Source organism: Pristiophorus japonicus, chromosome 6 (genome assembly GCF_044704955.1).
Source record: "Pristiophorus japonicus isolate sPriJap1 chromosome 6, sPriJap1.hap1, whole genome shotgun sequence".
Lineage (NCBI taxonomy): Eukaryota > Metazoa > Chordata > Chondrichthyes > Pristiophoridae > Pristiophorus > Pristiophorus japonicus.
Genome location: NC_091982.1, coordinates 13,452,869 through 13,478,661, shown reverse-complemented (window position 1 = coordinate 13,478,661; position 25,793 = coordinate 13,452,869). Strand labels below are relative to the sequence as shown.

General features: G+C 43.7%; 1 protein-coding gene across 3 annotated transcripts in view; it reads right to left on the bottom strand.

The window, feature by feature from the left end:
• Positions 1-16,649, bottom strand: part of kif4 (kinesin family member 4) — a 79,485-nt gene extending 62,836 nt beyond the window's left edge. Inside the window, exons 1-3 of one of the 3 annotated variants that reach the window (XM_070882626.1) lie at positions 16,585-16,649; positions 391-514; positions 90-204 (exon numbers count right to left, since the gene is read on the bottom strand). In XM_070882626.1, the coding sequence (XP_070738727.1) occupies positions 90-204; positions 391-513 (238 nt within the window). In that variant the 5' untranslated portion in view covers position 514; positions 16,585-16,649. Of the gene's footprint in view, positions 1-89; positions 205-390; positions 515-16,500 lie in introns of all 3 variants that reach the window. The other 2 variants (XM_070882625.1, XM_070882627.1) reach the window with 2 other exon arrangements.
• Positions 16,650-25,793: the final 9,144 nt, after the last annotated feature.

The window sequence follows — 25,793 nt, the reverse complement described above, 5'->3', positions numbered from 1 at the left end:
TTCACAAAACCAATGATAATCGTTCAAGATGCAATGCACAACTGACTGCCCCCAAGCTATTCTTGAAACATGCAGTGGGAGATAGTTACCTTTGAATATCCCCTGAATGAGGGGATCAACTGCAATATGGAATACTTCTTCTTGCTCGGCACAAGGATCGAAGACATAATCATATGAAAAATACTTATTAATTCCCAAAAGTACCTGAGGAAGGAAGAAAACAAAGAAAAAATTGATACAATATAGTAAATCAACGAGCAAACAAGAGGATGGGAATACATTCAGGTTCTCCTTGCCCTACAAATCTACTAAAATATTCTTTAGACATCTCTATTGAAATCATTGCAATGCCAGTGAGATATTAAACCATCAACTTATTTAAATTCTTACCTGTTGCTCTCCAGGGGTAAATGTCAAGCACGTCTGACATGCTTCATCGATCTCTTTTTGTACAAGTGGACGGCAGCGCAAGGCCACTCGCACTGGAATAACCTTTTCTTCTTCTCTTACCATCCTGTCAACAGACAATATGCAGTCAAATTGCTAAGTGCACATTATAGACTGAAATACTATGCATCAGAGAGAGACACAGTCAGTCAGTAGAAGTGACCATATACATAAATGACAGGAACATGGGCTTGGCAATACAGAACTGTTATCAAGATGTGGCAATTACTAAATTAGGGTCAACAATTGCAAGGAAAAAGTGTGTAGAAAGTTAGATGTCAGGCAAGTTAGGAAAGTGTGCAAAAATGTGATCAAAGCAGAGTAACATCGATAAATGTTAAGTACGAAGTAGTGATAATTGTGAAGTACATTTACGAAGTGAACAGAGTGGAAATATACCCTAACCAATACAATTTACCTAGGGGTCAGAAGATGCGCATTGAGCATATTCAAGACAGATCGATAAGATTTTTGGATATTAAGGGAATCAAGAGATATGTGGACAGGGCGGGAAGGAGTTGAGGTAGAAGAGCAGCCATAATCTTAATGAATGGTGGAGAAGGCATGAAGGGCTGAATAGCCTACTCTTAATTCCTATTATGTTATGTCAAAACATAGGACGAGAAGTAGAAAAACCCATTAAAAAAACATGCTGCTGCTGAGTAATATATGTAATAGCCAGACCCCTATTTTACATGTGTTAAGTTCAGTTATTGGTTGTTAGATAATGCAGTCAGTCATCGATGAGACAACTTGTATTAATATAGCAGCATTATGTGGTTAAAAAGTCCCAAGGCACTTCACAGGAGCTTTATCCAAGAATATTTGACAGCCACAGATATATTAGGACAGGGGACTAAAAGCTTGGTTAAAAAGAGGTAGGTTTTAAGGAGTGTCTAAAAGGAGGAAAGAGAGGTAGAGGAGTGGAGGTTTATGGAGGAAATTCCAGAGCCTGGGTCCTTGGCAGCTGAAGGCAAAGCCACCAATGGTGGAGTGATTAAATCAGGGATGCTCAAGAGGCCAGAATTGGAAGAGCAGAGATATGGAGGGTTTTAAGGCTAGAGAAGACTACACAGAAATAGGAAGGGAAGGGAGAGGCCAGAGGGATTTGAAAACAAGCACAAATATTTTAAAAGTCAAGGCATTGCTTAACTGGTAGCCAATGTAGGTCAGCGAGCACAAGGTGATGGGTGAACAGGACTTGGTGTGAATTAGGACACAGACAGTAGATGGCCTCAAGCTTAGAGGGATAGAAAGTGGGAGGCCAGCCACCAGTGCATGGAAAAGTCAAGTCTAGTGATAACAAAGGCATGGATGAGGGTTTCAGCAACAGATGAGATAAGGCAGGGGTAAAGTTCCAAAGGTGGAATTAAGCCGCTTTAGTGATGGCGCAAATGTGGTCAGTTGCTCACCTCGGGGTCAAATATGACACTAAGGTTGCGAACAGTCTGGTTCAGCTTTAGACTGTTGTCAGGGAGAGGGATAGAGTCGGTGGCTAGGGAACGAGCTTACAGCAGGGAAACAACGGCTCCAGTCTGCTCAATAATTAGTTGGAGGAAATTTCTGCTCATGCAGTACTGGATGTTAGACAAGCAGTCTGACAATTTAGAGACAGTGAAGGGGTCAAGAGAGGTGGTGGTGAGGTAGACCTGAGTATACATGTGGAAACTGATGGTGTTTTTTAGATGATGTTGCCAAGGGGCGACATGTAGATGAGAAATAGGAGGGGCCCCAAGGGTAGATCATAAAAATGACACTGGAATCATTGAAACGGTGCACTGTAGATACATGTGGCTTCTAAGATGATTATAGTCATGATACACCCCAAAAAAATAATTCAGGCTCAGGCTCCAGATTATGAGACCTGGATAAAATATGTGGCTTTTAAAAATATATATTTTGCATATGTAATAAGGCACGACATCAGAGATGGATGCAGGCTCCATCTCACATCAGGTTAAGATGTGTTGGTTATATTATTTCATATGAAAGTTTTAGATAGACCAAATTTCAACTGGCCGCAACCAACCGCTTTCTATAAGATGTATTGTGTGCAAATGTCATCTGAAGTTACTACATATTAAGTTGCACCAGAAGGTCTCTCCTGGCTGTACAACTTTGAATGCATCCAGCTTTTAAACTATATTTAACCATGTTGTGGATCCTTTAAGTGAATTTTTCTTTTTACCTGTCAGACATCGAATATGAGTAGTTAATCAGCAGCCGAGCCAGCAAAAATAATTAAAAAAAAAACAAAGTTGGATGGTTGCACATTACATGAGCAATTCTTGGATAAAGCAAACATTGGGAATCTTCTAGGGAAGAGTGATCATAGCATGTTAGCATTTCAAATTCAGTTTGAAGGGGAGAAACCTGGGACACAAACTAGTATCCTGAACTTAAATAAAGATAATTACAAAAGAACAGCTTGCTAAAGTGGACTGGGAAAATAGATTAAATGGAAAGACAGTAGATAAGCAATGGCAGACATTTAAGGAGATATTTCATAATTCTCAGCAAAGATATATTCCAGTGAGAAAGAATAAAAGGATGAACCATCTGTGGCTAACTAAGGAAGTTAAGGATGGTATCAAATTGAAAACAAAGGCATACAATATCATGAAGATTAGTGGTAGGTCAGAGGATTGGGAATTTAAAAAAAACAACCAGCAAAGGATGCCTAAAAAAATATGAGGGAAAAGATGGGAGTAAACTAGCAAGAAATATAAAGACAAACAGCAAGAGCTTCTACAGGTATATAAAAAGGGAAGAGAGAATAGCTAAAGAAAACACTGGCCCCTCAAGAAGATGAGACTCAGGAATTAATAATGTGAAACAGGGAAATGGCAGAGACTTTGAACAAATATTTTGTATCGGTCCTCTCGGTAGAAGATACTAAAAGCATCCCAATAATAATAAATGATCAAGGGGCTATAGGGAAGGAGGAACTTAAAACAATCTCTATCACTAGAAAAAAAAAGTACTAGGCAAACTAATGGGACTAAATATGGATGAGTCCCCTGGGCCTGACTGCCTGCATTCTAGAGTCTTAAAAGTGGCTGTAAAGATAATGGATGCATTGGTTGCAATGTACCAAAATACCCTGGATTGTGGAGCTGTCCCAGCCGATTGGAAAACCGCAAATGTAACACCCCTATTCAAGAAAGGAGAGAGGCAGACCAGTTAGCCCAACATCTGTCATTGGGAAAATGCTGGAGTCCATTATTAAGGAAGTAGTACCTGCAGCAGGACATTTAGAAAATCATAATAAAACCATGCTAACTCTGCTTGATTGTATGAAAGAGAAATCATGTTTGACAAATTTGCTAGAGTGCTTTGGGAATTTAACAAGCAGGTGGATAAAGTGGAACCAGTAGATGTAGTGTACTTGGATTTCCAGAAGGAATTAGAAAAGGTGCCATATAAAAAAGGTTACTGCACAAGATAGGCGCTCATGGGGTTCAGGGTAATTTTAGCATGGATAGAGGATTGGTTAACTAACAGAAAACAGAGTCGGGATAAATGGGTCATTTTCAGGATGCCAAACTGTAACTAGTGGAGTGCCACAGGGATCAGTGCTGGGGCCACAACTTTTACAATTTATATTAATGACTTGGGTGAAGGGACAGAGTGTACTGTAGCCAGATTTACACCCCCTTCCCCCCGATTTACTAGTGGAGAGTTTTCCCCATGAATCCCATTGACTTCAGTTTTACTAGGGCTTCTTGATGCCATGCTTGGTCGAATGTTGCCTTGATGTCAAGGGCAGTCACTCTCACTTCGCCTCTGGAATTCAGCTCTTTTGTCCATGTTTGGATCAAGGCTGTAATGAGGTCTGGAGCAGAGTGGTTCTGGAGGAACCCAAACTGGGCATCAGTGAGCATGTTATTGGTGAGTAAGTGCTGCTTGATAGCACTGTCAACAACACATTCCATCACTTTGCTGATGATTGAGAGTAGACCGATGGGGCAGTAATTGTCCAGATTGGATTTGTCCTGCTTTTTGTGGACAGGACATACTTGGGCAGTTTTCCACATTATTGGATAGATGCCAGTGTTGTAGCTGTACTGGAACAGCTTGGCTGGAGGCAGGCTAATTCTGGAGCCTAAGTCTTCAGCACGACAGCTGGGATGTTGTCGGGGCCCAGAGTCTTTGCTATATCCGTGCGCTCAGCCATTTCTTGACATCAGGTGGAGCGAATCGAATTGACTGAAGACTGGCTTCTGTGAGATGGGGACCTCAGGAAGAGGCAGAGATGGTTCATGCACTCAGTACTTCTGGCTGAAGGTGGTTGCAAACACTTCAGCCTTGTCTTTTGCACACGTGTGCTGGGCTCTGCCCTCTGCCATCATTGAGAACGGGGATATTCATGGAGCCTCCTCCTCCCATTGGTTGTGGACCATTGAACAACTATTCACAACTGGATGTGGCAGGACTGCAGAACTTTGATCCAATCTGTTTGTGGGATCGCTTAGCCCCATTTATGCATGCTTCTTCTGCCTTTTAGCATGCATTTCGTCCTTTGTTGTAGCTTTCCAAGGTTGGCACCTCATTTTTAGGTCCACCTGGTGCTGCTCTTGGCATGTTCTTCTGCATTCCTCATTGAACCAGGGTTCGTCCCCTAGTTTAATGGTAATAGTAGAGGCAGGGATATGCCAAGCCATAAAGTTACAGATTGTGGTTGAATACAATTCTGTTGCTGCTGATAGCCCACAGACCCTCAAGGATGCCCAGTTTTCAGCTGAGATCTGTGTTCTGAATGTATCCCATTTAGCATGGTGGTAGTGTCACACAACACAATGGAGGGTGTGAAGACAGGACTTGATCTCCATGATGACTGTGCACCAGTCACTGCTACCAATGCCGTCATGGACAGACCTATAACTTCCACGGGTCACGAGGACCAATCTCCTGCGCCCCCAACAGCCTTTCTATAGATAGTAGCATCAGCATGATTAATGGAAATTTGCCTAGCAATGTTGATGGGATGGGTTTACCACATTCTGTCTCACTACTCGGCCAACAATGGTCACTCTATGGGAAGCTGGACAGGATCTTCGGTTGAAGACGACCCCAACCATGCCGACAGCTCATTGTCCGCAGCTCCCTTGCTGACCAGCAGTGGGGCGATGGAGCAGCACTCCATGTACACTACCTCGGCTTCAGCTTGGGCTCCTTCAGCCTCCATGCTGAACAACGGGGCTCCTTTCATCAAACAGCCCCTCTCGCTGTGCAACCCGTTGGCAAATCTCACTTCCAACCTGCAAGCACGCTCCCTAGATCAGTCCTATTTACATTAAAATAGTCACAACACAGCCGATATACAAGGTACTACAGTTACAGATTAGTAAAAATAGCTATTGTAGGAAGCAATTCTAAAACTTGGCTAACAGTGGGATTTTTAAGTCTGGGGTTGTGTGACCTCCCGTGGTCTGGCAAATTCTCTTGTCCGGCACAGGCCAGGTCCCAAGGGTGCTGGATTAGAGAGAGGTTCAATCTGTATAGGAGAATGTGGGATGTTGGTCTTCATCTTCTCCAAGTTTTAAATTACTTGCAATGTTTAAAAATATTTAATTATAAATCGCACCATTTTACTTTTAGGAATTCCATTTGGAATCCCAAAGTGCTCTTCAACAAGCAGATTATATCCCTCCCCCCCCCCCCCACCCCAATAAAATGTGGTCAAGCTCAAACTCAGATGGAGATTGAGCCAATCTGGAACTTGCGATGTTTAAAATGAATATTGATGTCAATGGGAAGGAAGGAGAAAGCGCTCCACTTGCACAAAGGAAGACAGTTGGGAGTTCAATTACCTCAGCCCCAGGACATCACTGCAGGAGTTCCTCAAGGCAGTGTCCTACGTTCAACTATCAGCTACTTCACCATGATGTTCTCTCCACCATAAGGTCATAAGTGGGGATGTTCGCTGATTCAGTGACCATTTGCAACTCCTAAAATAACGAAGCAGTCCATGTCTGCATGCAGCAAGACCTGGACAACATTCAAGCTTGTGCTGATAAGTGGCAAATAACATTCAGGCCACACAAGTAATGGCAATGACCATCTCCAATAAGAATCTAACAACCACCCAGCAATGGGATTACTATCATCGAATCCGCTCCCCCCTTCCCCCCGCAAAATCAATATCCTGGGGGTCACCATTAACCAGAAACTTAACGACCAGCTACATAAATACTGTGGCTACAAGAGCAGGACAGAGGCTGGGTATTCTGCAGTGAATGTCTCATCACCTGACTCCCCAAAGCCTTTCCATCATCTACAAGGCACAAGTCAGGAGCAATGTTCCTATTAAACTGCCCAGCCACATAACACTCTGGAGCTCCTGCGCAGCCAGTTCTTAGAACATAAGAAATAGAAGGAGTAGTAGGCCACCTGGCCCCTCGAGCCTGCTCCACCATTTTAATAAGATCATGGCTGATCTGATCATGGACTCAGCTCAACATAATCCTTTATCACTCAAAAATCTGTCTATCTCCACCTTAAATATATTCAATGACCCAGCCTCCACAGCTCTCTGGGGTAGAGAATTCCATAGATTTACAACCCTCAGAAGAAATTCCTCCTCATCTCAGATTTAAACAGGCAGCCCCATATTCTGAGACTATGTTGTTAGTAAAGGATGAAATCAAAGCAATCGAGAGAAAGGATATTGGCTCAGAAAATCAAGATGTAGAATCAGTCTGGGTGGAGCTAAGGAGCACCAAGGGGCAGAAAGCATTGGTGGGAGTTGTTTATAGGCCTCCAAACAGTAAAGGTATCGTAGGGAATGGCATCAAACAGGAAATTAGAGATGCATGTAGCAAGGACACTACGGTAATCGTAGGTGACTTTAATCTACATATCGACTGGCCAAACCAACTTAGTAATAATACTGTAGCAGATGAATTCCTGGAGTGTGTACGAGATGGTTTTTTTAAGACCAGTATGTTGAGGAGCCTACTGGGGAACAGGCTATCCTAGATTGGGTATTGTGTAATGAGAAGGGGTTAATTAACAGTTTTGTTGTGCGGGGTCCTTATGGAAAGAGTGACCATAACATGATTGAATTTCTTATAAGATGGAAAGTGAAGTAGTCCAATCCAAAACTAGGGTCCTAAATCTAAACAAAGGAAACTACAGAAGTATGAAGAATGAATTGGCTATGATAGATTGGGAAGATTTATTAAAAGGCATGATGGTGGCTAGGCAATGGCTAATATTTAAGGAACAAATGCATGAATTGCAACAGTTATACATCCCTTTCTGGCGTAAAAACACAAAAGGAAAAGTGGCCCAACCACAGCTAACAAAGAAATTAAGGATAGTATTAGATCCAAAGAGGAGTTATACAAAGTTGCCAGAAAAAGTAGCAAGCCCGAGGATTGGGAACAGTTTAGAATTCAGCAAAAAAGGACCAAGAGATTGATTCAGAGGGGAAAAAAAAAAGTGTACGAGTGTAAACTTGCAAGGAACATAAAAACCGACTGCAAAAGTTTCTACAAGTATGTAAAAAGAAAAAGATTAGTGAAGACAAATGTAGGTCCTTTACAGACAGAAACGGGAGAATTTGTAAAGGGGAATAAGGAAATGGCAAAACAATTAAATAAATACGTCAGTTCTGTCTTCACAGAAGAGGACACATAACGTCCCAGAAATGCTAGGGAACCAAGGATCGAGTGAGCAAGAGGAATTAAAGTAAATTATTAAGAAAATAGTGCTGGAGAAACTAATGGGACTGAAGGCAGATAAATCTCCAGGACCTGATGATCTGCATCCCAGAGTACTAAGAGGTAGATTGGAGGGTGGCAAATGTAATCCCACTATTTAAAAAAAAAAAGGAGAGAGAGAAAACAGGGAACTACAAACCGGCTAGCCTGACATCAGTAGTAGGGAAAATGCTGGAGTCTATTATAAAGGATGTGATAATGGCACAGATAATATCAACAGGATTAAACAAAATCAACATGGATTTATGAAAGGAAAATCATGTTTAACAAAGCTACTGGAGTTTTTTTTGAGGATGTAACGGAAAATAGATAAGGGAGCGCATACACCTTGTTGACGACCCAAAACTAGGTGGGATTGTGAGTTGTGAGGAGGATGCAAAGACTCTGCAGATAAATGTGAAGTTATCCACTGTGGTAGAAAAAAATATAAGGTTATTTAAATGGTGATGGCTTGGGAAGTGTCAATGTACAGAGGGACCTGGGTGTCCTTGTACACCAGTCAGTCATTGAAAACAAACATGCAGGTGCAGCAAGCAGTTAGGAAGGCAAATGGTATGTTGGCCTTCATTGCAAGAGGATTTGAGTACAAGAGCAAGGATGTCTTGCTACAGTTATACAGGGCCTTGGTGAGACCACACCTGGAGTATTGTGTGCAGTTTTGGTCTCCTTACCCAAAAAAGGATATATTTGCCAGAGGGAGTGCAGCAAAGGCTCACCAGACTGATTCCTGGGATGGCAGAACTGTCATATGAGGAGAGATTGGGTCAACTAGGCCTGTATTCACTAGAGTTTAGAAGAATGAGAGGGGATCTCAATGAAACGTATAAAATTCTGACTGGGTTGGATAGACTGGATGCGGGGAGGATGTTTCCCCTGGCTGGGAAGTCTAAAACAAGGGGTCACAGTCTCAGGATACAGGGTAGAAAATTTAGGACCAAGATGAGGAGAAAATTTTTCACTCAAAGGGTGGTGAACCTGTGGAATTCTCTACCATAGAAGGCTGTGGAGGTCAAGTCATTGAATATATTTAAGAGAGCAATAGATAGATTTCTAGAAACAAAAGGCATTAAGGGGTATGGGGAAAAAGCAGGAATATGGTGTTGAGATAGAGGATCAGCCATGAATGGCGGTGCAGACTCGAGGGGCTGAATGGCCTACTACTGCTCCTACTTGTATGTTTCTATGTCTCCTAGTTTTAGTTTCCCCTAGGCGTGCAAATATTCTCTCTGCATCCACCTTGTAGAGCTCCCTCGTTATCTTATACGTTTCAATAAGATCACCTCTCATTCACCTGAACTCTAATGAGTATGGGCCCCAAGCTACTCAACCTATCTTCATAACTCAACCCCCTCATCTCCAGAATCAACCTAGTGAACCTTCTGAACAGCCTCTAATGCAAATATCCTTCCTTAAAATGGTTAAAAACTGCATGCGCGGTATTTTGAAAGGGGTGCACACCCAAAACAAAAATAAAAGGGAACATTGGTCAGGGGTGTGATATAATACTCTCCACTTGCCTGGACAAGTGCAGCTCCAACAACACTCAAGAAGCTCAACACCATCCAGGACAAAGCAGCCTGCTTGATTGGCATCCCATGCACCACCTTAAACATTCACTCCCTCCACAGCGCATTGTAGTTGCAGTGTACCATCCACAAGATGCACTGCAGCAACTTGCCAAGGTACCTCAACAGCATCTCCCAAACCCACAACCTCTACCACCTAGAAGGAAAAGAGCAGCAGACACATGGGACCACCACCTCCAAGTCACACACCATACAAACTTAAATTCATCACGGAGTCAAAATCCTGGAACTCCCTCCCCAACAGCACTGTGGGAGTACCTTCACCACACGGACTGCAGTGATTCAAAGTGGCAGCTCACCACCACCTTCTCAAGGGCAATTGGGGATGGACAATAAATGCTGGCCTTGTCAGCGATGCTCACAGCCCATGAATGAATTAAATAATAATTGTATTTCTGCTTTTCTCCCTCTTATCCATGTTTTAGTGGATCTCAGATACAGCTGCTTATCCTACAAACCGTAATACTTTGCAAAATTTAAATCAGGATTAAAACAGCCATCCAGAACAATAAAGATAACATTTGTAAGCATGGGTTGATCAAGAACAGACAGTACAGTGTTGGAGAGATTGTGTGTAACAAAGTTTTTGCAAAAGTAACTGCTGAGACAGATAAAAGTAGGAGTTAGTTATATGCATTTTCAGAAGTCAATCAATCAGGAGTCTCAAGAGAGGCTAGAAAAATTCCTGCATAGCATAGAAGGGAAATATAGTAGCTTGGATAGAAACTTGTTTGATGGAATGGAAATAAAGATTTAGGCTAAATGAGTATTGCCCGGATTGGGAAATTTGGGAAGCGGTGTACCCCAGTGGTCAGTGCAAATATGCACTGTTGGAGATGTCGTCTTTCTATGAGACACTAAACAAAGGCCCCATCTACCCTCTTAGATAAACGTAAAAGATCTGATGGTACTATTCTGAAGAAGAGTCGGGGAGTTCTTCCCAGTCTCCTGGCCAATATTTAGCACTCAACCAACACCAACAAACTGGTCATCATCACATTGCTGTTTAAGGGACATTGGTGTTGGAAATGTCACATTTCCTACATTACAAAAGTGACCCCCACTTCAAAAGTAATTTGTTGACTTTAAAGCACTTGTGTTATCGAGGTTGTGAAAGGCGATATATAAATGCAAGTCACTTTCTTCAGTGCGGAGCTTCCTTTTGCATTGGGTATATATAGACGATTTAGATTTCAGCACAAGGAGCAGAGTCTCAATAGTTTGGCAATGATACAGAAGGAGGAGGATTGACAAATAGCAAGGAGGACAGTAAAAGACTTCAAGATAGACAGGTTCATGGAATGGGCAGACAGAGGACAGGCTAGCTACAATTTAATGTGGAGAAGTGAACGGCAATACATTGAGGAAAAACAAGGAATGGGAGTATACATTCAATGGAAAGAAATATAGAGAGAGAGAACTAGGAGGTTAAAATACATATTTCCTTAAAAGTGCGAGTGCAATCAGTCATAGAAACATAGAAAATAGGTACAGGAGTAGGCCATTCGGCCCTTCGAGCCTGCACCGCCATTCAAGAAGATCATGGCTGATCATTCCCTCAGTACCCCTTTCCTGCTTTCTCTCCATAACCCTTGGTCCCCTTAACCGCAAGAGCCATATCTAACTCCCTCTTGAATACATCCAATGAACTGGCATCAACAACTCTCTGCGGCAGGGAATTCCACAGGTCAACAACTCAGTGAAGAAGTTTCTCTTCATCTCAGTCCTAAATGGCCTATCCCTTATCCTAAGACTATTTCCTCTGGTTCTGGACTTCCCCAACATAGAGAACATTCTGCCCCCATCTAACCTGCCCAGTCCCGTCAGAATCTTGTATGTTTCTATGAGATCCCCTCTCATCCTTCTAAACGCCAGTGAATAAAGGTCCAGTTGATCCAGTCTCATGACAGCCCAGCCATCCCTGGAATCAGTCTGGTGAACCTTCACTGCACTCCCTCAATAGCAAGAACGTCCTTTCTCAGACTAGGAGACCAAAACTGAACACAATATTCCAGGTGAGGCCTCACTAAGGCCCTGTACAACTACAGTAAGACCTCCCTGCTCCTGTATTCAAATCCCCTAGCTATGAAGGCCAACATACCATTTGCCTTCTTTACTGCCTGCTGTACCTGCGTGCCCACTTTCAGTGACTGATGAACCATGACACCCAGGTCTCGTTGCACCTCCCCTTTTTCTAGTCTGCCGCCAGTCAGATAATATTCTGCTTTCGTGTTTTTGCCCCCAAAATGGATAACCTCACATTTATCCACATTATACTGCATCTGCCATGTATTTGCCCAAGTCATCCTGCAGCCTCTTAGCGTCCTCCTCATAGCTCACACCGCCACCCAGTTTAGTGTCATCCGCAAACTTGGAGGTATTACTCTATTCCTTCATCCAAATCGTTAATGTATATTGTAAAGAGCTGGGGTCCCAGCACTGAGCCCTGCGGCACTCCACTAGTAACTGCCTGCCATTTTGAAAAGGACCCGTTTATCCCAACTCTCTGCTTCCTGTCTGCCAACTAGTTCTCTATCCACATCAGTACATTACCCCCAATACCATGCGCTTTGATTTTGTACACCAATCTCTTGTGCGGGAATTTGTCAAAAGCCTTTTGAAAGTTCAAATACACCACATCCACTGGTTCTCTCTTGTCCACTCTACTAGTTACATCCTCAAAAAAATTCCAGAAGATTCAGCAAGCATGATTTCCCCTTTTATAAATCCATGCCGACTTGGTCCGATCCTGTCACCGCTTTCCAAATGGGCTGCTATTTCATCCTTAATGATTGATTCCAACATTTTCCCCACTAATGATGTCAGGCTAACCGGTCTATAATTACCCACTTTCTCTCTCCCTCCTTTTTAAAAAGTGGCATTACATTAGCTACCCTCCAGCCCATAGGAACTGATCCAGAGTTGATAGATTGTTGAAAAATGATCACCAATGCATCCACTATTTCTCAGGCTACTTCCTTAAGTACTCTGGGATGCAGACTATCAGGTCCCGGGGATTTATTGGCCTTTAATCCCATCAATTTCCCTAACACAATTTCCCACCTAATAAGGATATCTTTCAGTTCCTCATTCTCACTCGACCCACTGTCCCCTAGTACATTCGGAAGGTTATTTGTGTCTTCCTTTGTGAAGACAGAACCGAAGTATTGGTTCAATTGGTCTGCCATTTCTGTTCCCCATTATAAATTCACCTGAATCCGACTGCAAGGAACTTATGCTTGTCTTTACTAATCTTTTTCTCTTCACTAATCTTTTTCTCTTCACATATTTATAGAAGCTTTTGTCGTCAGTTTTTGTGTTCCCTGCAAGCTTCCTCTCGTACTCTATTTTACCCTTCTTAATTAAACCCTTCATCCTCCTCTGTTGAATTCTAAATTTCTCCCAGTCCTCAGGTTTGTTGCTTTTTCTAGCCAATTTATATGCCTCTTCCTTGGTTTTAACACTATCCTTAATTTTCCTTGTTAGCCATGGTTGAGCCACCTTTCCAGTTTTATTTTTACTCCAGACAGGAACGTACAATTGCTGAAGTTCATCCATGTGATCTTTGAATGTTTGCCATTGCCATTGTCAACCCTTTAAGTATCCTCTGCCAGTCTATTCTAGCCAATTCACACCTCATACCATCAAAGTTACCTTTCCTTAAGTTCAGGACCCTAGTTTCCAAATTAGCTTTGTCACTCCATCTTAATAAGGAATTCTACCATATTATATGAAGGCCAACAGCATTTTGAGTTTTTATAAATAGAGTACTATGTACAGTTTTGGGCATGCCATTACAGAAGGTACATTAAAGCCAGAAACTGTACAGCATAGATTCGCCAGGATGTCAGGGAAGGCAAATTATAGTTACGAGGAAAGACTTAACTATATCTACGAGAAAAAAAAAATTTAGAAATTGTTTAAATTACAAATTGATGGTAATTTGCCTTCTGGTTGAGGAGTCACTGGCAAGGCATCATCATTTTAAAATTGTCATTGAGAAGTAGCAGTAGTTCAGAAAAATATATTTTACATGGCACCACTTTAGCATGGAATGCTTCACCTCAGAGTTGTTCAGACAGATGATTGGATATGCCAATGAAGTACAGGAAAATTCATGCTAATTGGAAGCACTTAGGGCAATAGAATTAGTTTTGTATTGCTCTAGCAAAGATCTGGAAAGGCACAATGGCCACATGTATTCCAAACTGTCATCTCTACCTAGGATCAAGCAGATGTAGTATCTCTTACAGCCCAGTTATTAGGACATTGCTGATCACAAGTAACAAAGTCAATTAAAACCACTGTAGAATGTGATCACCTGGAACAAAGCAGAACAAAATAAACCATAATGTGCTGCTCATTTCTTAGAAAACAGCTGCAAATGTGGATTTAGATGAGACGATCCTGAAAGACCAAATTCAACAGTGTGGCAGTGATACCCCAATTGCAAAGTGGAAAGCCTGGATGTGCTAAAGGCACGTCAAAATTTCTCTTCAATATTGCACTGAAGTGTCATCCGAAATTATGTGCTCAAATCTGTACTGGGGCTTGAACCCATAATCTGACTCAGAAAAAAGTGCTAAAACTGAGCCGAGCATTCCATGAATGGTATCAAGTAGCTACGGATTAAGTTGAAAGAAACGATAGTAAGTCAAATAGAAAGGAATATTAATTCAATCATTGCAGAACAAACAAAAACAAATAGAATGTTGAACTCTATTGATAAAACACTGAACACAGGCCGTTGGAAATCATGTTCAAATTATATAGCATCATAGGCAGTGCCTCGAAATCGAGAAAGACTTGCTACCACTCAAAGTGTGTTCTTAGGTGACTGAACAGTCCAATACAGGAATTAGTCTCTGTCACAGGTGGGACAGGCAGTCGTTGAAAGAAAGGGTGGGTGGGACTGGTTTACCGCACGCTCCTTCCACTGCCTGCGCTCGACGATGAGACCCGATGCACTTCCTCCACTTAGGGCGGTCTTTGGCCAGGGGCTCCTAGGTGTCAGTGGGGTTGTTGCATTTTATCAAGGAGGCTTAGAGGGTGTCCTTGAAACGTTTCCTCTGCCCACCTTGGGCTCACTTGCCGTGCAGGAGTTCAGAGTAGAGCACTTGATTTGGGAGTCTCGTATCAGGCATGTGAACAATTTGGCCTGCCCAGCAGAGTTGGCAGAGTGCGGTCAGTGCTTCGATGCTGGCTTGATCAAGGACACCAACGTTGGTGCGTCCCTCCCAGGGGATTTGCAAGATCTTGCTGAGACATCGTTGGTGGTATTTCTCCAGCGATTTGAGGTGTCTACTGTATATGGTCCACGTCTCAGTGAGCCATACAGGAGGGTGGGTATCACTACAGCTTGGTGGCAGATTTGAGGGCCTGATCTTCAAACACACTCTTCCTCAGACAGCCAAAGGCTGCACTGGCACACTGGAGGCAGTGTTGAATCTAGTCGTCGATGTCTGCCCTTGCTGATAAATAAGTGGCCCACGTTGTCCAGGGCAATGCCGTGGATCTTGATGACGGGGGGGGGGGGGGGGCGCAGTGGTGGCAGTGTCAGGTTGGTGGAGGACCTTTGTCTTATGGATGTTTAAGTGTAAGGCCTATGCTTTCGTACGACTCATTGAAGATGTTGACTATGACTTGGGAGTTCAGTCTCTGAATGTGCGCCGACGCAGACATCGTCCACGTACTGTAGCTCGATGACAGAGAATGCTGAGTGTGGAGACCAAATACCACATCTAGTTCAGGTCACCAAACATGACAAGAGGCATTCAAACCCTAGATCCAGTTCAGAGAAGCACCATAAATTGTGTCATCATCATATGATAAAAATGTATAAGGAAAAACTAAAGAAACTACACACTCCAGCACGTAATGTAGGCTGATACTCCAATGCAGTAACTGAGGAAATGTCCCTTATGCTCATTCAGGTGAACAATAAAGGCTCCAGAGTAGCACATTTTCCCTGGTCAACATTCTCCCTCAACCACCATCAATGAAAATAGATTATCCAATCATTAAACTGCTGTAAATTGTTCACACAAAAACTGGTTAGCATATAAAATTGAATTCCAGGTATAAAAGCTTAGAATGAATTGAAGTTGGATATTACGATGAAAAGACTCAACACCTTTCCAGAGGGAGGAATTAAAATGGAAAAATAGTAGAACCAAGAACATAATTTGACCAAGTTACTGTACACCAGTGACGTGCTTATGGGGCAATCGCCACCACCCTGATATTGCCCCTCATAATAATGGAACAGCAGCACAATCATGAGCCCTAGTCCGACTGGATTGAAGTTAACGGAGCCCATGCCGTCTCCGGTATAAACAAACAAGGGAAAGGAAAAACAAGCGTTTAACCATTTCAATTAATGTTGGCCCCAGGGATAATACTGCAGCCAGTGCACTAAGCGTTGGAAACTTTATGAGTTCAATATTCAGACGGGGCCTTCTACTCCGCCAGGACACTGCGCAGCCTGCACCAGACACATCTATCCACAGAAACCGGCTAACTTTTCCCAGTTCTGACGAAGGGTGGTCGACCTGAGACACTAACTCTGTTGCTCTCGCCGCGGATGTGTTAAGCATTTTCCAACATGTGGTGTTTGTGTTTCCCATTTCCAGCACCCGCAGTACTTTGCTTGTTGCATATCCACTTCTGTGTCTGCTCCCCTCATCCCAATCTTCCCCTTCCCTTCAATCTCCCACCTTCAAGCTGCTCCGGTCACTCACAGGTTCGGCTGCAGCGGTTCTGAACGGTCCCTTTTTCTGTTTCCAGGCCCCGCTTTCACCTCACGTCTTACCTTTCCGTCTTACCTTTCTTCTTCTTCTTCTTTGCAGCTCGCACCCAAACCGCCCCGCACAGCCCAACGTCGATTTAAATCCTGTTTCAGCCCCAGCTCAGCCAATCGCAGGCCGCGCGTACTTCTGACGCCACGACGCAACGGCGCGTTCCCGCGTTCGACGAGCCGTTTTCATTACGTCACAAAGAGAGAAGGGCGAAGGAAGGGGGGGGGGGGGCGGGGCGATGGGGGGCCGTGCTTTGGTTGCGATGGAAACCAAAGGGAGGAGAAACTCTTTTAGAGTCTACCTGCAAAACATAAAAAAAACATGTATCCGTGCCACCCGACCTGGATGACACAGCAGACATTTACAAGGCCCTTTTTTCAAAGGGAGGAGAAACAGCAAAGTCTGCAGGACCCGTTGGGGTGCAATCGGCGTCCGGGGTGAGAGCACCTAAGGTTGACGGGACAGCAAAATAACTCAGGCGCTGCAAACCTGAAACAGAAAGTGTTTGAAACACTCGCCGATTCTAACGAAGCGGCACAACTAAACGCTGATGGAGTTTTATTTCTCCACAGAGGGGCTCATTTTTGTTCATTCACGGGATGTTGACAGGGCCTGCATCGATTGTCCACCCCGAATTGTCCTCGGGGAAGTGGTGGTGAGCAGTGTGATGAAGGCTGCCCGATGTACTGAGTGTCTCCAGCATTTCCTGATTTTTTTTGGTTCTGTCTTCACGAAGGAAGACATAAATAACCTTCCGGAAATACTAGGGGACCGAGGGTCTAGTGAGAAGGAGGAACTGAGGGAAATCCTTGTTAGTCAGGAAACTGTGTTGGGGAAATTGATGGAACTGAAGGCCGATAAATCCCTAGGGGCCTGATCGTCTGCACACCAGAGTACTTAAGGAAGTGGCCCTAGAAATAGTGGATGCATTGGTGGTCATTTTCCAATATTCTATAGACTCTGGATCAGTTCCTATAGACTGGAGAGTAGCTAATGTAAGCCCACTTTTTAAAAAAGGAGGGAGAGAGAAAACGGAATTATAGACCGGTTAGACTGACATCGGTAGTGAGGAAAATGTTGGAATCAATTATTAAAGATGTAATAGCAGCGCATTTGGAAAGCAGTGACAGGATCGGTCCAAGTCAGCATGGATTTATGAAAGGGAAATAATGCTTGACAAATCTTCTAGAATTTTTTGAGGATGTAACTAGTACAGTGGACAAGGGAGAACCAGTGGATGTGGTGTTATTTGGACTTTAAAAAGGCTTTTGACAAGGTCCCACACAAGAGATTAGTGTGCAAAATTAAAGCACACGGTATTGGGGGTAATGTATTGACATGGATAGAGAACTGGTTGGCAGACAGGAAGCAAAGAGTAGGAATAAACGGGTCCTTTTCAGAATGGCAGGCAGTGACTAGTGCGGTACTGCAAGCTTCCCTGGACACCGTGGACCACTTCCCATATCTCCTATCAACAAGAGCAGGCATCGCCAACGAGATCCAACACCACCTCTAGTGCGCCAGTGCCGTCTTCGGCCGCCTGAGGAAAAGAATGTTTGAAGACCAGGCCCTCAAAGCTGCCACCAAGCTCATGGTCTACAGGGCTGTAGTAATACCTGCCCTCCTGTATGGCTCAGAGATGTGGACTATAATACAGTAGACACCTCAAGTTTCTGGAGAAATATCATCAACGACGTCTCCGCAAGATCCTACAAATCCCCTGGGAGGATAGGCGCACCCACATCAGTGTCCTCATTCAGACTAACATCCCCATCATTGAAGCACTGACCACACTTGATCAGCTCCGCTGGGCAGGCCACATAGTACGCATGCCAGACACGAGACTCCCAAAGTAAGTGCTCTACTCGGAGCTCCTTCACGGCAAACGAGCCAAAGGTGAGCAGCGGAAACGCTACAAGGACACCCTCAAAGCCTCCCTGATAAAGTGCGACATCCCCACTGACACCTGAGAGTCCCTGGCCCAAGACTGCCTGAAGTGGAGGAAGTGCATCCGAGAGGGCGCTGAGCACTTTGAGTCTCAACACCGAGAGCATGCAGAAATCAGCGCAGGCAGCGGAAAGAGCATGCAGCAAACCAGTCCGACCCATCCCTCCCCTCAACGACTATCTGTCCCACCTGTGACAGAGTCTGTGGCTCTCGGATTGGACTGTTCAGCCACGAAAGAACTCAGTTCAAAAGTGGAAGCAAGTCTCCCTCGATTCCAAGAGACTGCCTATGATGATGACCGCAAGGTTCAGTGCTGGGACCCCAGCTAGTTACAATATACATTAATAATTTAGACGAAGGAATTGAATGTAGTATCTCCAAGTTTGCAGATGACACTAAGCTGGGTGGCAGTATGAGCTGTGAGGAGGATGCTAAGAGACTGCTGGGTGACTTGGACAGGTTAGGTGAGTGGGCAAATGCATGGCAGATGCAGTATAATGTAGATACATGTGAGGTTATCCACTTTGGGGGCAAAAACAGGAAGGCAGAATATTATCTGAATGGTGACAGATTAGGAAAAGGGGAGGTGCAACGAAACCTGAGTGTCATGATACATCAGTCATTGAAAGTTGGCATGCAGATATAGCAAGCGGTGAAGAAGGCAAATGGCATGTTGGCCTTCATAGCAAGAGGATTTGAGTATAGGAGCAGGGAGGTCTTACTGCAGTTGTTCAGGGCCTTGGTGAGGCCACACCTTGAATATTGTGTACAGTTTTGGTCTCCTAATCTGAGGAAGGACATTCTTGCTATTGAGGGAGTGCATCGAAGGTTCACCAGACTGATTCCCGGGATGGCAGGACTGACATATAAAGAAAGACTGGATCGACTAGGCTTATATTCAGTGGAATTTAGAAGAATGTGAGGGGATCTCATAGAAACATATAAAGTTCTGACGGGATTGGACAGGTTAGATGCAGGTAGAATGTTCCCAATGTTGGGGAAGTCCAGAACCAGGGGTCACAGTCTAATGGTAAGGGGTAAGCCATTTAGGACCGAGATGAGAAGAAACTTCTTCACTCAGAGAATTGTGAACCTGTGGAATTCTCTACCACAGAAAGTTGTTGAGGCCAGTTCGTTCGAGGGAGTTAGATGCGGCCCTTACAGCTAAACGGATCAAGGAGTATGGAGAGAAAGCAGGAATAGAGTACTAAAGTTGCAAAAATGATCAGCCATGATCATATTGAATAGTGGTGCAGGCTCGAAGGGCCGAATGGCCTACTCCTGCATCTATTTTCTATGTTTCAGGCAGTTCAATGGTTTGGTTTTCGACCTTCATCAGAACTGATTGTTCAATGGCCGATATGTCTTTTATTTGTTTAATTTATTTCATTATGCCTTGTCTTGGCTAATGCGATTCGGCGAGATGTGAATAGAATCATAGAAATTTACAGCACGGAAGGAGGCCATTTTGGCCCAGCGTGTCCGCGCCAGCTGAGAAAGAGCTATCCAGCCTAATCCCACTTTCCAGCTCTTGGTCCATAGCTGTGTAGGTTACTGCAATTCAAGTGCACATCTAAGTACTTTTTAAATATGGTGAAGGTTTCTGCCTCTACCACCCTTTCAGGCAGTGAGTTCCAGACTCCCACCACACTCTGGATGAAAATATTTCCCCTCAAATCCCCTCTCAATCTCCGACCAATTACTTTAAATCTGTGTCCCCTGGTTGTTGACCCATCTGCTAAGGGAAATAGGCCTATCCTATCCACTCTAGGCCCCTCATAATTTTGTACACCTCAATAAGGTCTCCTCTCAGCCTCCTCTGTTCCAAAGAAAACAAACCCAGCCTATCCAATCTTTCCTCATAGCTAAAATTCTCCAGTCCAGGCAATATCCTCGTAAATCTCCTCTGTACCCTCTCTTGTGCAGTTATATCTTTCCTGTCATGTGGTGGCCAGAACTGCACGCAGTATTCTAGTGTTTTATACAGTTCAAGCATAACCTCCCTGCTCTTGTATTAGAACATAAGAAATAGGAGCAGGAGTAAGCCACCTGGCCCCTCGAGCCTGCTCCACCATTTAATAAGGTCATGGTTTATTTGATCATGGACTCAGCTCCACTTCCCTGCCCGCTCCCCATAACCCTTTATTTCCTTATCATTCAAAAATCTGTCTATCTCCGCCTTAAATATATTCAATGACCCAGCCTCCACAGTTCTCTGGGGCAGAGAATTCCATAGATTTACAACCCTCTGAGAGAAGAAATTCCTCCTCATCTCAGTTTTAAATGGGCAGCCCCTTATTCTGAGACTATGTCTCCTAGTTTTAGCTTCCCCTATTAGTGCAAATATCCTCTCCGTATCCACCTTGTCGAGCCCCCTCATTATCTTATATGTTTCGATAAGATCACTTCTCATTCTTCTGAACTCCAATGAGTATAGGCCCAACCTACTCAACCTATCTCCATAAGTCAACCCCCAGTTGTAACTAGACTTCTCTGCTTTTATACTCTATCCCCCTTGCAATAAAGGCCATCATTCTATGCATCGGCTAATAAAGGCAAGTATTCCGTATGCCTTCTTGACCACCTTATCTACCTGACTTGTAACTTCAGGGATCTATGGACATGCACTCCAAGGTCCCTTTGTTCCTCTATACTTCTCAATATCCTACCATTTAATGTGTATTCCCTTGCCTTGTTAGCCCTCCCCAAATGCATTACCTCACATTTCTCTGGATTGAATTCCATTTGCCACTGTTCTTCTCACCTGACGAGTTCATTGATATCTTCCTGCAGTCTGCAGCTTTCTTCTTCACTATCAACCACACAGCCAATTTTTGTATCATCTGCAAACTTCTTAATCATACCCCCTACATTCAAGTCTAAATCATTGATATATACCACAAAAAGCAAGGGACCTAGTACTGAGCCTTGCAGAACCCCACTGGAAACAGCCTTCCGGTCACAAAAGTACCCATCGACCATTACCGTTTGCTTCCTGCCTCTGAGCCAATTTTGGATCCAACTTGCCACTTTGCCTTGGATCCTATGGGCTTTTACTTTCGTGACCAGACCTTATCAAAAGCCTTGCTAAAATCCATATACACTATATTTCATCTAATATTTCACATTCCTCCTCCCTGATTGCAATGTCTGCATTGTCGCTCTACTTCTTGAAAACTGACACAAAGTATTCATCAAGAACCATACCCACTTTTTCCGCCACCACACACAGATTACCTTTATGGTCTCTAATAGGCCCATAATCAACAGAGGGACTAATGATAGCTCCCGACCAATTTTAAAAAAATTCATTCCTGGGATGTGAGCATTGCTGGCAAGGCCAGCATTATTACTCATCCCTAATTGCCCTTGAGAAGGTGGTGGTGAGCCACCTTCTTGAACCACTGCAGTTCTTGTGGCGAAGGTACTCCCATTGTGATGTTCGGGAGGGAGTTACCAGATTTTGAACAGAGCAACAATGAAGGAATGGCGATCAATTTCCAAGTGTGGATGGTGTGTAACTTGGAGGGGAACTTGGAGGTGATGGTGTTCCCATGCACCTGCTGCCCTTGTCCTTCTAGGTGGTAGAAGTTGCAGCTTTGGGAAGTGCTGAGGAAGCCTTGGTGAGTGGCTGCAGTGCATCTTGTAGATGGTACACTGCAGCCATGGTGCACTGGGAGGTAGTGAATGCTTAACATGGTGGATAGGTTGCGAATCTAGCGCACTGCTTTGTCCTGGATGGTGTCGAGCTTATTGAGTGTTGTTGGAGCTGCACTCATCCAGGCAAGTGGAGAATATTCCATCACACTTTTGACTTACACCTTGTAGATGGTGGAAAGGCTTTGGAGAGACAGGGGATGAGACATTCTCTGCCGAATACCCTTCCTCTGCCCTGCTCTTATAGCCACAGTATTTATGTGGCTGGTCCAGTTACGTTTCTGGTCAATGGTGACCCCAGGAAGTGGATTATGGGGGATTCACCAATGGTAATGTCAAGGGGAGATGGTTAGAATTTTACTTGTTGTGGATAGTCATTGACTGGCATTGGTGTGACACAAATATTACTTGCCACTTATTATTCCAAGCCTGAATGTTGTCCAGGTCTTGCTGCATGAGGGCATGGACTGCTTCATTATCTAAGCAGTAATGAATGGAACTGCACACAGTGCAATCATCAGCAAACATCCCCACTTCTAACTTTATGATGCAGGGAAGATCCTTGATGAAGCAGCTGGAGATGGTCGGGCCTGGGACACTGTCCTGAGGAACTCCTGTGGCGATATCCTGGGGCTGAGATGATTGACCTCCAAAAACTACCTTCCTTTGTGGTACGTCTCCGACCCAGGGCGATCTGTGGGCGTTGCACGCCGGCGGTCCGCTACCCAGCGGCACTTCGAAACCGCCAGCGTGCCTCAGCTGTCGAAAATTTCGCCGACCCGGTTCTCGCCCAAAACGGCCAAGAAAACGGGCAGTGAAAGAGTGCAAATTCCAGCATAGTTCTTTAAGTGTCAGCCTTGGCTTAGTAATCGCTTTTTTACCTTTAAATCAGGAGGTTGTAGATCTCACTCCAGAGACTGGAGTACTTCAGTGCAGTATTGAGGTGTGTTGCATTGTCAGAGGTGCCATCTTTCAGGTGATACGCTAAACCGAGGCCTCCTAGTGTCTTGGCTAATATTTATTCCTCAATCAACATCTTTAAACTCATTGCTATTTGTGGGACCTTACCATATGCAAATTAGCTACTACCTTTCCCTACATTACAACACTGACTACACTTCAAAAGTGCTTAATTATCTGTGAAGTTATTTGGAACATCACAAGATCATAAAAGGTGGTATGTAAGTGAAATTTGTTTCTTACACTGTGTTGGACAGGAATAAGGCTTAACAGCAAGTGCAGCACTGAATGTCATCCCTATGTTATAAGTTGGCTGCAGGTGTCCATGCTGAAGATGGCAGAGCTCTGCAGCTACATTCTCACTAGAGTTGCCAACCCTCCAGGATTGGCCTGGTGTCTCCAGGAATTGAAGGTTAATCTCCAGGACACGGCTGCAAGCAACCCTGGAGATAAATCATAGCGGCATTAAAAAAAGTTAAGGTTTTTTTCATTTTCTTTGAACATTTCTGCTTATTAATTATAACAATATTGGAGATGGAGAAGTCAACACCTGACAGTCAAGGAGATTCTTTTCACTTTCTAATTAGCATGGGAAGTCGTTGCACCCTGAGGATGGACGTGTTGGGCGACCAATGGTGGGAGTGTGGGGGTTGGGCAGTTGAAACCAAGAGATCATGTGATGAAACATCCAGGAATACATTCAACCAGAGTTGGCAACTTTAATCCTCACTGACCAAGAACAATTTGAGGAAGCTATTCTCTAACATTGTTAGGAACGTGTGCCAAGGTCCACAGATATTGAACCTGAGTTTGCGGTCGGAGACTTCCTGCGGGGAAATGCCTACGATTCACAAATAAAGTCCGTGCCTACCTTCTGCCTCGGGATCCACCGAATCTCGTGCTCCTGGGACCTTACGGGAACGCCCAGGTAAAGGCCCACATATCCCAGGGGTGCACGCGGATCGCAAGCACCCCTGAGATCCACCCCAACCAATAAAAGGGGATCCCCATTCATGCTTATGGGGATTCCATTAGCCCGTACAGGATCCCTATCAGCATGAATGGCGATCACATAAAAACACATTTACATACCAAATAAATAATAATTAATAAATATTTAAAATACAGTTTAATTATGGCCCAGAAATCTCAGTCGGCTGCTTCCTACGGTCGATCGGGTAAAAAACTTAAAAAAGAAGCGCACTTACTTGTTCCTGCTGCACCCACGCGAGTTCCCGGTCCTGAGGCCTCCACTGACTGCGCGTCGCAGCGCGTGCTCGTCAGGACGTGCGCAGGCCTGGAGTTGCAGCCACTTGGCTCTGGGCAGCCAATCAGGTAAAGTATGTTCTCATTCATAATAATGGAACTCCGTAAGTTGGAGTTCCCATTATTATGAATGAGAAACCCCCCCCAAAGCTCATTAAAAAATAGAAAAAAATACACTACATATTTAACATTAAATTAAAGTTATTGATGTATTATTAAAAAATATATATTTTTCCGATTTTTAAAAAAGTTTTTTAAATTATACTTTAAAATAAATTTAACATAGGTGGGCAGAGTTTTTAAAAATAAAATGTTTTTTTAATTTAATTTTTTATGTTTTAAATGTGTTTTAAAACTCTTAAAAGTAGGCTATGCGCCTGCTTTTATCAGGCACAAGAGTTTTCAGGACATTTGCTGGGTAAATACCGCAATCTTGCCCATACAAGTGTCGTGGCTGCCGAGATACGGAAGATCTGTCAAGCTCCAGCCTGATAGATCGGAAACATAGAAACATAAAAAATAGGTGCAGGAGTAGGCTATTCGGCCCTTCGAGCCTGCACCGCCATCCAATGAGTTCATGACTGAACATGCAACTTCAGTACCCCATAACATTGTGCGCTGAAAACCGGCTTTTGCGATGCCTTCCCGGGTCCGTACGGACCTGGGAGTCTGGGATTTCTGCCCCATTATATTTAAAACAAAAATTTTAATTTTTGGAAAATAAATTTCAATGTTTTAAAGGGGTAAAAATAACCTGAACTTATTTTACAGGATTTAAAAAAAAATTATTTTAAAATGTTATTTTTATGTTCATTCAGACTCTAATGCTAGTAAAAGCAGGCCTTACTCCTGCTTTTGGCAGGCCTAAGAATTTCACGGGCATTCGCTGGGCAAATAGCCCAACTCTCCACCGACAAATGCCCTTTTCCCAGGGTTGCGTTGGATCAGTCGAGAAGATTCAAGTTCCGGGTTTTCGCGCATGCACTTCATCCACGAAAACCTGTAAGTTGGAGGGGCCCTTATGAGCGCGTATGCACCCGTAGGACCTGGAAAACTCGGCCATAATGCTTGCTGTTTACAGCGTAATGTTTTCTTTCATCTTGTACCAACCATACAATACTATAGTAATAAAATCAGAAAATGCTGGAAATACTCAGGCGGTATCTGTGGAGAGAGAACCTGAAACGTGAATGTTTCTCTCTCCTGCCTTTGTGATAAAATACTAATTTCCTGATTGGGAACTCCTGGCTTGGAGCAATGCTTGCAGAGAGCGGTAGAATTTCACACTGCCAGACATCAATATTTTTGTTGATTTAAATTAAATGGGTGTCTGATTGGGAATGAACTCTTCCATTTGAGTCACTTTAAAAATAAATTTACCTTAAGGAGTTAAAAAAAATCAGAAA